This window comes from Dreissena polymorpha, chromosome 4, assembly GCF_020536995.1.
Source record: "Dreissena polymorpha isolate Duluth1 chromosome 4, UMN_Dpol_1.0, whole genome shotgun sequence".
NCBI classification, from domain to species: Eukaryota; Metazoa; Mollusca; class Bivalvia; order Myida; family Dreissenidae; genus Dreissena; species Dreissena polymorpha.
Window position 1 is genome coordinate 132474931 of NC_068358.1, and position 14333 is coordinate 132489263.

General features: G+C 33.8%; 1 protein-coding gene across 6 annotated transcripts in view; it reads right to left on the reverse strand.

The window, feature by feature from the left end:
• Positions 1-14333, reverse strand: part of LOC127876533 (protocadherin gamma-B4-like) — a 194205-nt gene that overhangs the window by 7788 nt on the left and 172084 nt on the right. For 4 of the 6 annotated variants that reach the window (XR_008047918.1, XM_052421826.1, XM_052421827.1 and 1 more), the window contains exon 3: positions 1539-4434. Coding sequence is in view for 5 of the 6 variants with exons in the window: in XM_052421826.1 (XP_052277786.1) it covers positions 1539-4244 (2706 nt within the window). In the remaining variant the exon portion in view is untranslated. Of the gene's footprint in view, positions 1-1538; positions 4435-6673; positions 6809-7726; positions 8749-14333 lie in introns of those variants that run through there. The other 2 variants (XM_052421825.1, XM_052421828.1) reach the window with 2 other exon arrangements.

A 14333-nucleotide genomic window follows, 5' to 3' on the forward strand; every position in this document is an offset into this window, starting at 1 on the left:
CCATAATCCTTAGCTGAATATTTGTTCTTGATAAAAACGGGATGACAGCTTCATGCTGATAAATTGATATCGATACCTATCCTTTGACTGTTCATTTTAAAGTTGAAAGTCTTTGAGAGGCACTGCCAAACACTTTATTAAAGCAAATACTGTCTCAGTCTTACAAATGGTAACCTTACTGGCAATTAAAAACACACCTAGATCTATGATTCAAATATTTCAAACAAAGCAATTTGTATGAAAAAAAGGTAAGAACAAATATTAATACCAGTTGTGAATCATATTCAAAATGAAATCTGAACAAGTTCAAGATGTTGACAGATACTTGAACATATTTAAAGGTGTGCTGTGTACTTTAAACATTTTGGTACAATATGCGAACAAATTAAACTTAAAATCCACATGAGTGCCATTTTTCAGGGTTGTTGAATTTATTTTCCTTTCAATATGATGGTGATTTTTTTTAATTCCCCAAAAGTTCTCAAAGATGGCTAGTAAGTCTAACCACATGCAACCATTATAGTTATTATCATCAGAAATAAATAAATCAATATAGAAAAAAACTTTTAGTTACACAATAGCAGTAATAATTGAACATTACAATGCCCTGCCCATACATTCATTTTGAACATGTGGACAAATCTTTGAAATCCACAAATATGTCAGCTGTCTGAATAAACATAAGTGTCAAAATGCATTATTTAAAAACATATCACCAAAGAAGGGCCTTTAACAGATTTCACATTGAATTCAGCTGTATATCAATTAACATTTTATTGTCAAAAAGGGCCAAAATTTCAGATGATGATTTTGGCTGACATTCACAGTCGTCACCTTTAGATGACCTTGAGAGCCATGCCACATATGAATATATCCGTCCGGGGCATCAACTTTCCTCGACGGTTCATAAATGGAAAGTAAACAATACTTTGCCCCTTAACACTCGGCTATACCCGAAGGCAATTAGAACAGTTCTTCTGCCATCCATCTTATAAAATATAGAATTTCAACTGTTTATTATAATTTTCAAAATGGCCATGCCCATAATTTATCAATCGCCTTAATGCATATTATCCCCTGACAAGCTGTATGGGGATTTGGTGACTTGGTAGAGTAGGCCTGTGGACAAATGTATAAATGTGTAGCATCAATTTTCAACAAATAAGGAGCTATATTATCTCCCGAATATAAAGAAGATGTTTGTTATCTAGTCTATGATCTGAAAGCCCAGTTAAAAAAATGAATTAGGTATTGCAACAATAGTATTTTTATTACAAACACATAAATCTTTCGAATAAGTCCTTAATTAGTCATTTTTTATCACATAAATGTTTTTAAAGAGTAGAAAATGAATATATTCATAAAATGACTTTTTTAATGTATACATGTAGAAATTATAAAACCTAGAAGAAACAAAAAAGGTGAAGACATTAAAATATAAGTTAGAAAATTGTGGTAATGATATACATGTATTCCCATCCTTAAACAATCTTTCAAAAGTATAAAAATAGATTTAATACATCGTAAGCATTATTTACCTTGCCATAGTTTGACTGTCCTTTGAATGTTGACGTCTGATCAATGTGACCACTTGTATCCAAGGAGATTCCAGTGTCCTGGTCGCCCTCCACCGAAAAACTCACGGACTTCTTTCCATTTGGGTTTTCCATGTACAAAATGTCCGATGGGTTGAGCATTTTGTCACGAGAGCCACGGGAGGAATTTGAACGATTACTGCTCCGACTAACGTCTGGTATAATTTTTTGTTCGTCATATGCTTTGGCGTTGTAGAGTCGCTTCTGGGTATCTTTTCTTTTGACAATGCATATGATGGTGATAATTATCACAGAAAGGACCAAAGTCACACCTGCGATGACGCTGACAATTATAATGTTTGTACCAGTTGATCCTGTAGAAACACCTGTTGCAGAAGCTTCTGGAGCATGAAATGAAACATGAAGCATTCTTGTCGTCGCCATAGGAGGCACCCCTCGATCTTTCACAGAAATCATCAAACTGAACTCTTTTGGGTCACCTAAAGCGATCTTTCTAGTCAATGAAATCTCTCCATTATTCGCATTAATGTAAAACAAGTTTTCAGAGTTTCCAGACACATAACTGTATATGAGCTCACCGCCCTGATTCTCGTCTGCATCCGTTGCAATTACTGTGTATATAATGGTGTTGATCTGAGTGTTTTCAGATATGGAAATGGAGTTGTTAACGAGGTCAGGAATTTCAATCAAAGGTGCATTATCATTGACGTCTCTCACTGTAACCATGACTGGCACTCTAGTCGAAATGGGAGGATTGCCGTGGTCTGAAGCCAGAATTTCAAACTTATACAAGTTCTTCGTTTCCCGGTCAAGAATTGCTTTTGTGATGACTGTTCCGTCGTCAAGTACTGCAAATGGATACTCTTCTGATGGGTATTCAGATGGGATAACATACGACACTTTACCGTTCTCTGCCAAATCACGGTCTAAGGCCGTCACCTGACCAATGCTTGTGCTAATATTGAAATTTTCCAGGACAGCCATAGCGTAACTGTCGCCAGAGAATTTTGGAGCATTATCGTTCACATCTCGAATGTAAACTGTGACTGTTGCTGTATCGTTCAGCCGGATCGTCCCATTGTCATAAGCAATTATTGTAAATTCGTAAAGGTTCTTAATTTCTCTGTCAAAAGGTTGTAGAGACCTTATTACACACCCACCCTCAACAGGCTCAGTGTAGAACATGTCTGAAAAGCCCTGAATGCTGTATGATATAAAACTATTCCGGCCAATATCCCGATCTGATGCAGAAACTTTAACCAAAACTGCCCCTACATTGACGTTTTCCAAGACATCAACTGAGATGTTTTTCACTGAAAATCTTGGGGCATTATCGTTCACATCTAATATTGTAACGTTCAGACTTGCATGTGTGAACAATGGTATTTCCCCTCTGTCAGAGCAATTGATCAAAACTTCGTACCGGTCCCTGAGCTCCCTGTCAAACGCCGCATTCACGTGTACACTAAACGAAAATAAGTTAGTCAGCATGTCCCTTAAGCCTTCCCTGATGGTAAAATTGGGATTTTCACATGTGCAGACAACTTCTCCATTAACGCCTGTGTCAGCATCCTGAACATAGATCAAGGCCACAAGAGCTCCTGGTCTGGCATCTTCACTCACGGGGACCGGGCTGATGGACTTTATCTCTGGAGCATTGTTATTAACATCTCGAACATTAATGACCACTCGCGACTGCAAACTTTTCTTCGGTGGGTCACCTTGATCTTCTGCCTCAACGTACAGACTGAAGGGACCAGGTTGGGAGATTAAAGGTTTGTTCAGAAAGATCACACCAGATGCTTCCCGGATGGCGATTATGTCAGCAATGGTTGCTGGATCAGTTTGTACAATTCTGTATGCAATTCGCCCATTTTCTCCAATGTCTCTATCTGACGCAATCACTCGTACAATATCAGAGTTGACAGAGATCGTTTCATCGATTGTAACATTGTAGGCATTTGGCTCAAAAACAGGTCTGTTATCATTGATGTCTGTGATGTTGACACGGACCTGCATTGTGCCAGTTTTCGGTGGATTCCCGCCGTCAATGGCTTTGACAATCAACAAATAGGAATCCATAGTTTCGCGATCAGGGCTTTGGTTTATAACAAGATTTATTGCATAAGATCCATCTAAATTCTTGTGATTTTCTACACGAAAGTTTTCACTTGGAGGATCGATCACGATTTGGCTAATAGAGTTATTTCCCGAATCTTTATCCACCACAGAAGGGAGCTCGTACTGGTTTCCATATGCTGTTCCTTCCGGAATAGACAGAGAGTGGCTACTTGGCGAAAACACTGGATAGTTGTCATTCAAATCCAAAATGATAACAAAAATCTTGATTTGTTTGAAATCAGAATTATCAGGTGAAATCGAAATAGCATTGACCATTAGTTTACAATCCTTTGGTTCACAGTGCAGATTTTCTCTATCAATTCTCCTAACAACAGTAAAATTGCCGTTAGATTTAAGACTGAAGTAATCAGGACCCGAGTTAGTTTGGAAAGTATATCCTGCTAAGCTAGTGTTGTAGTGGTTTTTCACTTCTGTAACAAGGTTTCCAAGGTACACAACAGGTTCACGTTCCTCTAAAACTTCAAAGTTCACCGTTAGATCATCAGGTTGTCCTTTGCAAGCCAATACTAATATACCAATAAGAAACAAATACATGTGGTAATCCATTTTTTGATTATGAGTCAATCAAAGTTATTTTTTTTTTAAATCCACCAAAGATCACTGATCAACATCCATTTTATGACAACTATCACTTTACATTAACTCATTTAATTCTCATTGCATTAACCAAAAAGCAGCTCTACTTAGTGGTGACGATATCCCTCGCTTTCAGGCTTGTTTTTGTCTTGGTCTAAACCTGCAACGAGACAAAGAAATAGGCCCTGAATTAAATCATAAAACTATTACATTAATGTGAATGATTAAGAAGGTGATTAAGAGAGTATTACGCTAATTCCACAAATCCCATATTTTTCTATGGCTTATTGGTCAATGAGAGGGTCAACAACAATAACCCTGCACATCCCCGTCTTTGGGATCATTGCTAGCGTTTGTCGCTGATACACATAATCCTGGGATCAGTTGTGTTGTAAGCAGTTAATCTGTTTTTATGCTTATCTATTCATGTACTATTTCGTGTATTTCAATTTGATTTATGGAAGTATATGATATGTTATATTTTTTCCTGTCAAAATTTATACTAATTGCTGATATTTTCTTACCAAATTAAATAACAGATTTCAATATAGTAGGAACTATATTTCATTATTTTACTCTTTTAACAAATTAAATAAAACCATTCATTGTGATTATACACTAAAAAACACCAAAAAGACATCACTAAATCACAAAACTTTCACTCTGCACATGGAATGTTCAACAAAATCTTCAACATTTTGTATCACTTTTCCCCATAAAAACCTTTCTACTGAACAATTCACAATTTATGGATGAAGATCTGACAAGTCCACTTTTAATAGTCTGCTATAAAATGCAACCCAGTAGCTTTACTGTAATTTGTCACCATATTAAATTCTTATTTGCAGCTCATTAATTATTTTTTTATTAAAACTGTGACTGTAAATTGAATTTATAAATATATAATTGTTAATTTATTTCATGTTTTAATATCACTATGGAAACCAATTTAATTATTGTACACTTTTGCACATCTTCAATAAAAAAAGGTTATTACATCTTTGTTGCTCAGTATTATTTTATGCAAAACAAATTGGCAAGTAGGAAAATGTGAGACCATATTGAAATTTTCCACCATAACTAGAGATACAACGCCTTGCCTTTTTCGTTTGAACCAGAAGGTTTACCGTTCAAATAACTTGAGTTTTGAAGAGTGCTTTTTATGGCCACTTTGTAGCGAATGACAAACTTTAACATGATTAAAAACTGTGAAAGATGAAATAAAGTCACACAAAAACTGTAGAAATAGGATTCAAGCTCAAATATATGAAATATATGACTCAGATGATATAGTCTTGAAAATTCATTGACCTTCGTCGTTGATATTGGAAGAGAATTTTATGTATTTTTTCTATAGATAGTGCAAATTATTTTTTTTTACTTTCAAGTACAACTTAGCATCAGGTACATTTAAAGCATTACTATTTAACTTACATTTTACGTGAAAAATTATATATACATCAGTATTTTATTGTAACTGGATGCAAACTTTGGGGAAAAACACTAATAAAAGTGTCAGTATCATACTGACATCAGTAGAAACAAATATACCAGGTAATCATAAAAAATTATTGCAAACTGATGTTATGAAAAGCCATTTGAAACTCTTTAAAGCTATTGAAATGTTGACTTTTTTTAATCAGTAAGCTTGCAATTAATGACTACCCCATAGAGTGCGTAGCTGATAGATGCTTTGTTAAAGACTTAACCACATACTAGGTAATTTTAAGAAATAAAATAACTTAATAACTATGTTAGACCTTTTAAATTAACAGCATGCCTTGGAGTTTCTTTATGTAGCATGTGTTTTAACTCTTTCAGTGCTGGAACCGAATTTTGAAGGCCTTTGCAAACAGTTTGGATCCAGATGAGACACCACAGAACGTGGTGTCTCATCAGGATCCAAACTGTTTGCTATTCTGATAGTATTTTTTGAAAAAAAATCGAAGAAAATGCTAATTTTAGAAATGCAGCAGACAACATTTTAGCAGACGACAAATTTCCCAGCATGCAAAGGGTTAATAACTAACCACAAATAGTGCTTTAACTGAGGCATTTAATTTTATTACAAATATTACTACATGTACCAGTAATAAGTTTATGAGTTCAGTTATGTCTGCATTTTAATTTGCTTTAATTTTTTATATAATTTAATTAAATGTTGCTTTTTTAATAAATTACATCACATTTTTACAAATGATATGAAATAATTAAAATCAAATATTAATTTTAAACCACAGATAGGTTATTTGGTAATCACAAATATAGAAATGTAAAACTAATGCATTTTTTGCTAAGACATAATTTATGAAAGCATGGTAGGGTATAGCTATAATATTTATCATAACAAACAATATAAATAAATAAACAGTGACAAAGTATCAAGCATTTAAAATTACCAGTTTCCCTGTTCTGTTCCAGATAATTTCCTATAATCACTTCGCCCAAGTAACAGATGGTGACAGAAAATCCGAAGCACAGATAATATAATTCAGTTTATACAGTCACAATCTTCAAGTAAAACTTTAGTCCAGACCAAAACATATCAATCATACAAAAGCACTTATTGCTTAAGATTTGTAATTAATCTTAATAGCTTTACATATTCAATATCATCAATATCATTCCCAGCTACCATTACAACACAAACATCTGTATTTGAAGACTAGCGATTAAGTTGTACAATGATATTCAAAAAAGTTCACAGTGAATTTTTTTTTGTACATTTTTTCCTGACATTGTACAAGCAGTAATTGTCAATTGTTGTTATAGAGATGTGTTTTTGATGTAACAATCTGTCAGAGTGAATTTCTAATGTCAAAAACTGCATTTTTCCCAGATGGAAGGCCACTGCTGGGGGCAGCGTAGGGTACTCAATTCTTATCTAATTGATCATTTTATTTTTACGATTCAAAAACAATAGCAATCAGATAAAAATGATCCAGTGTCACATTTTTATTGTCACAAACTGTTATAGTTTTTAACAATTTCTGAAGCCCATCACGATAATGTACCATCTTGATTATATCTTAATATTAATTTGTTGGGCGTTTATTTTCAGAAAACATGAAAACAATTCAGATTGTATATGTTAGGCATTTTTATGACGAGCAAATTACACAAACAATAATAAATTAATTGGCATTGTAATTAAACGGTCAAATGGTTACCACTAATATTGTGAACTACCATGACTGTTTTTTTTAATTCAATTAGAAATAAAAGACCGAGTTAAAAAGTAAAATAAGATCTATGACAGAAAATAAATTAATACATTAATGTTTAAATAAAAGAGTCAAAATATGAGTAATAAATAATTATAATCAATAAAATAATTTTGATAAATAAGCCTTTAATAAATAAATTAATTAATACAAATCACAATATAAATTATTCTTTGTAATTCTAAGATAATAATACAACATTATAACTGATTAAAATTTTGTACTTACAATATGGTTGATTTTTGTATTCCAACTGACTATAAACGATAAACGCCCATTTACATGACCTTTTTCATATTTTTTCTTTATTGAGATTCCAGTCACAGTTGCAGATCATTAGCACCCCAGAGTGGATAATAGTAAGATCTATGACCGCTTAAAACACCTCTGAGTGTCCAGTCAATGACCAATGATTGCAGTCCAGTCCATCAGTCACTGGATATCCTGACTATAACACCTCTCCGACAATACTAATTACTGCCCATCAGCCAAAGTTGACATATCTGGGAGCTCGCCCAATTACTGTTCATCAGGGTACGTTTCACTTGTCACACTAGCGCTCCAGATTTTTTTTGTTCGATTGCTAATTAAATCCAACTATCTGAAGCCAGTATCTATTATACCCTGTCGCTGTTTTCATTGCAAAAGATCAGACTGCCTCAAGGATTTTCATTTGTATAAATATTAACAAAAGGTGTAACAACTTTTTTGGTCGGCCAGTTTAGAAGATCCAATGCTTTCTTTACATCAGGACCAATACATGGCCCCCACTTTTTAAGCGGTCAAGATCCCAATGAGAGTTCTCTATTGTCAATGGACGAGACTAATTTAAAATCTGCCTAAGGACTGACTGTCCACCTATCAAGTCACAGATAGACCTACTATTAATTCTGCAACATCAAATTACAGCCCGTTCCCTTATCATCACTCACTAAACCCGTAATTTTCATTCAAAGCGAAATAAAAGCTTGAAAGTCATAAACAAATAATCACCTTTCCTAATATAAACTTAACTCTTTTTTTCACTATAGGACAGTTTGATAAAATGGTTATGCCAACTGTATTAGTATTAACTTCAATGACAAGTCACACACAAAACATTAAACAGAAAAAAAGGAAACAGGAATTAAAAACAAATTACAAAATGAAAGTATTTTTTTAATAAACTTTGCCCTGCTAAATAAGCATTACAGAAAATCAAGCCTAACTTTGAATAAATCCGAATTAATCTCCTTTATCCAGCTACTGCAAAGAAAGAGGAGTGATACCATATCAGCCGCTTGTAGAAGACTATATTTGCTAAACCACCACAGCTCACAAGAACAAATACATTAATAACTCTACCAATCGGCACTTTCGATAGAACATGTGAGGTTGATTGAAAAATTCCCTCATTTGTAATTCAGCAATGAATTGCTTATGTCCATTTCTTGTTTGTTTTTACAGGCTGGTTAAGAAAATGATAATACAATTTATAGCTTTAAAAGAAATAGTTACTCTATTAACATTTTTTTACCCAACCAAAATCTATGAATCAGCATATTAAGTTTTACCATGTGCTCAAACATGTTAGTCCATATTATAGCAGGAAATTTAAACCATCATTTCCGAAGTTTAGTTTTGTAGAAAGTTTCTTTTCATAAATTATTAACAGCACCATATGAAATTCAAAAAGAAGTCTGGACTTTGGAATGTTTTGTTCAAAAACAAAGTTCGGTTCAACCATCCAAAAAGGAAACTGCCCAGCCCTGCATAGCCTACACCAACTGTCTGAACCATTCAACACTGATACATTGTATTTAAATCCAATTTTTGGGATGATTCTGCAAGGTGCACAGAGATGTATGCACTCGTATTAAATATGAATTATTCTTTTCCTGGTCACGACAATGTCACAGGTGGGTAGGATTTACTGCACTACTCAGGTGGAAAATAGGATAATTTCCTTTAAAATGGTTGTCATAGCGATGTTGGCCATGCAAACTGTGTAGATTTGTCACCGTTTTTATCCCACTTGGATATGAAATCGTGTTGAAGATGATTGATTCACTATTGGTCACCCATGTCCAGTTAAGGTAATTTAAAGTTCAGTTTTATTATATTAATGCTGCAGATCTATTGTATGCCATTTATTCAAACGTGTGACATTTTTATGATAATTATTTTTATGAAAAATGTTTTATAAACAGTTTTATTTTTATGCTAACAGCTGTATGGGGTAATCATTTTCTATGTTTGCCTGTATGACCCTTTCTGTTTTCCCATTTCCAACATTTGAGATTGGGACCAACAAAATGGAGGCATTCTTATCTACAAATCAGCCATTAGGATTCCTGGCAATCTGGGAAAGGAGTCTGAATGGAAGTCTAAGAAGTTTCATTAATTGTGTACTGCCCCAAAAGAATTGTTCTCAAGACAAAATCAAACATATGACCAGAATTGTGGTAGCTTTGACCCTCTTCTGTCCACAAAACAAGCGATAAATTAGTCGAAACATGATCTGCTGTCACTCTTGCTGTGGTCAGATCTGGTCAGTCTAAGACACTCGTGCTGATGAAGTGCGTTATCTCGATCATGCACGCAGGAATAAATGACAATTAATTAATATGCTTTCCGGGACGAGGCTCAATGTCAATATTTGAGATGGCTCCATTAAATAATTGCCGTATTAGGAAAATAACGTGCATTCCCTAAATGTATCACGGGTCTCTAGTATTAGTCCATTTGCACCATTGGCCATTTCAAGGGCAGTTAGTCCCTGAGATTCACTCTTTCAATGCAGCTGATTTTCATAATTTGCTATTATTTGTTGGTCGTTAACATTCTAAGAAATCATTATAGCCTATTTTATCGATATTAAAGTGAAAATCGATTTGCTAATGCAATAATTTCTTTTAAAGCTTAAGTTTTAGGTGTCACAACATAAAAACTGAATATTTGAAGTCATGCAGTTTTTCGAAGTAACAAAAAATTCCTTAAAGAGGACAGCACGAGGTCAATGCAAAAAATGTTTTGGACATGGTAATGTTTCCGTAACAACTAAAAGAACATGGGCTTATCTCCCTTTTTGACGAGCCTGAAGTGGTTTTATTAGGTTTCTTTGGATTAAGGTAAAATTGTCACACTGTCATCTCCGGTATCTTGACGAATGAGTTATTTTTATCGCGTAGGATTATATTCTATGGTTAATATTGAAAACTAGCATTTGTTTTCTTGATAGAAGAGGTTTTTCCTTAATCTGTATGGAGGATTAAAACAAAGTTGAGAACATGTCAACTGCCCAAGCAATCAGGACTGCACAACATATTGTTTTGAAAACATTCAAGAAAATAGCCATCTTGAACTTATATAATTTTGCAACAAATTTTTATGATTAAGTTTTTTTGTTTTTTTTTCTGAAATGCTATTTGCCTTATTCCTGATTCAAACATATTTATGTAAATTTACAAAAAATTATTTCCTCTTGCAAAACAAAAAAGAGTGAGTCATGTATTGAGCAGGAAAGTGAAATATATAGGCGATATGAACACCTGATCCTAAAATACAACCGCAATTTAATTCCAGTTTTATCATCTGTCTGGACACATAACCTGTCTCACTCAAGTCCAAGTAAAATATGCTACCAATAAACTTTCAAGATGGGACGATTTCACACCTATATAGTGGGCACAACAGCTTTTATCTGTGGGCTCTAAAACGACAGTAAAATCGCTGATAAATGGTCATCAAGGGATGTTTGGGGATCAACTCAAGTACAGGAACAGCCTCTTGAGGACCTAAATCAAGAATCCACAAATCTGACGAGGATTAAAATCGGACTATCCCTCCTAGAGAATGGTGACAGGTCCTAGATAATAAAATCATGGCATGGTAAGTGTTTGAAGTTCAGTTGACATGCTGGACATCTGTATTACAATGGATTAACATTTGGTCAAAATATTGTTCATGTAAATCTTGATTAACACCGTGCACCTGATGTTGGACTAATTGCTACTGCATGTGTTTCACATGGGAACTCAAGATTTATTAACCCTTTGCATGCTGGGAAAATTGTTGTCTGCTAAAATGTCGTCTGCTGAATTTCTTAAATTTGGCTTTAGCATTTTCTTCGATTTTTTCCGAAGAATACTATAACAATAGAAGTTTGGATACTGATCAGAAGCCACGTTTTGTGGCGTCTGATCTTGATCCAAACTGTTTACAAAGGCCTTCAAAATTCGGTTCTAGCACTGAAAGAGTTAATCTTATGGTTAGTTGTTTCAAGATGTACCTGCGAACATAAACTTACATTATACCACAAATAAAGCACCAACCCACCCCAGTTTCACTTCAACCAACAAGAATTTCAGAGGTCAGCATTAATATGTGAGCCGCTTCATGAGAAAATGGGTATTTATGCCACATTTGGAAAGCCTAGCTTCTGACCAGCCTGCGCATTTGTGCAGTCTGTTTAAGGACCTATACTGACCTTGCATGACTTTATAGCGGACATGGCAGCTCCTTACAAGGATCATAATTGTTGGCATGCAAACTGTAGATTGTACCCATTATGCATTATTCTGAAGTATTATTTCATAATAAGATCTTAAATTGTTTTGTTTTATGAATATTTATTGGAATAAAGAAACTTAATAATCACTTGCAGGAGAGAAATTCCTACGAGAAACATAAGCCTAACAGACCACTCAAATATAACTACTGATTATGAAAATGGGTAGTATTTACAACAAATGTTTTATTCATTAAAATTGGCATCCAAAAATAAAGCATCCATCAAATATAAAAGGATTTCTTTTAAATTAAAAAAACATGAATATAGTAATAAGATGGCCTTCAAAATAACTAATTTGGACAATCATGTTGATTTTAACTGCATAGAAATAAAAAAGAATGGATTAATTGTGTACTTTTAAAATCACCGAAAAATGGGATGAAAGAAACCAAGCTTTAAATCAAAAGCTCTACAGGGTATTGATATGTCACGCTTCTGTCCTTTTAAGTGTTGATATGAACCCATGTCAAATAATTGTTTAACAACTTTAAAAAGGCTAGTAAATTTCTTGTGTTTGATTATTTGTTTCCGCTTGTACAGAAGTGGAACTTTGTCCTATGAGAATTATAAAAAGATGAGCGTAATTCTAAATTTTCTGTCAATTTCAAATAAGTTTGTCTACACTTGGTGTTTGGCCTTAATAATTACCATGTTTACTGAATTAACCTTTTGCTGGAGACTGTCTGGATCTAAAACCAACATTCAAATACCAGTCAATATGATTATAGGTTACACACCACTCTGCTGATGTTGATGCTGATTTGTGTTTACAAATGTCAAAAACACAGACTTCCACAAAAACAGTCTACCAGCAAGTCATTATGCTTTGTAAACAGGTTACTTAATCGGTATAACTTGTACAACAGTGGTTGACAACATAATTATTGTAATTCAAATCTTTCCCTAAAGCCTGTCATTTTGCATTTAACACTCCATTTTTATCTGCCCGTCATCACATTTATAATTGACATAATATCATTAGTACACTGTAACCATAAATGACAATCTTAAACAATTTCATCTATGACAGTCAGTTTCTTAAACATTTTGGTACCTTTACTTCTTATTTATTCTCTATTCTTAAAATTCTTCTGTAATTAATAATCTACAGCATATTTATAAATGATGCTATTATATTTGCCCCTTTGTCAGTCAAGTTTTATATATGACTATGCTAACAAGTTGGAATTCTGTCATAAATCAATGTCCAGTTCACATTGAGTTCTTAATTGGAAGACTTCAGTCAATTTATCATATTGAAAGCGATAATTTATCCCCAGCCACCACCCTGTCATTAGCAGACGGTCACTTTCTACCCACAATGCACTACCACTCCCACTTCCTGTGAGGGCAAGAAATAGGGTTTATTTAATTCTGCAAACAAAAGTTTATATCAATGTGTATGCTTGTTACATTTGATATTGCGACCATTAATAATTAACTTCTAAACAGACTTTGTTTGTTTAAGTTTAATAATTTATAAAAAATATGGATTCACTTACTATTACTGTTGATTGTATAATAGTATATGTGTTTTGTGTATTTTTGATAAGTTTATAATTTTACTATCATTCATTAATATTTGACTATTTTATTTCAATTTTAATCTAATATTTAAAATAATACTGTCTCGTCTTTTAAAACAACAACAACTAACAACATATAAATGAAGTAATAATCAGTAGAACAAATGCATTGGTTTCTCCCTTCAAAGTAAACCTACTTGTGTTGCAACATAATCTCATCATCCTGTTTTCTGGGGTCAAGCTAATATTTGAGTACTTTCTTTACAATACACAACTCAAATAATGTCTGACCAACATCATAGGATTCCCTGACCTACCCTCTGTTTACGAATAATAATCAAAAATGACCGACTTGCCCTCCATTTACAAATAATAATCAAAAGTGATTGACAGTACATTAATATGCATACTCATGCACCAAGAGTTTCTTCAAATGATGGACAGTCAACAGAGCTGTGACAGTCAACAATACTACCGGGTAATACTTTACTAGAGATTGTCTCTTTTAAAATTTCAAATCTAACATTCCCACATTCCGACACAAAAACACTTGGCCACAAGTTAATTTAATCAAATTAAATATCTGACCATGAAGCAATGAATTACTTAAAATGCACATCTTTCCAGTGCTTATAAGTTAAACCAGCCATGCTGTTTGCATTACATTACCGTACATTCGCGGCCATAAGTCTACCTCGGCCATAAGTCGAGGGGTATAATGTGGCTAGAAAAACTTGGTTTTTTGCCTTGACTCTGC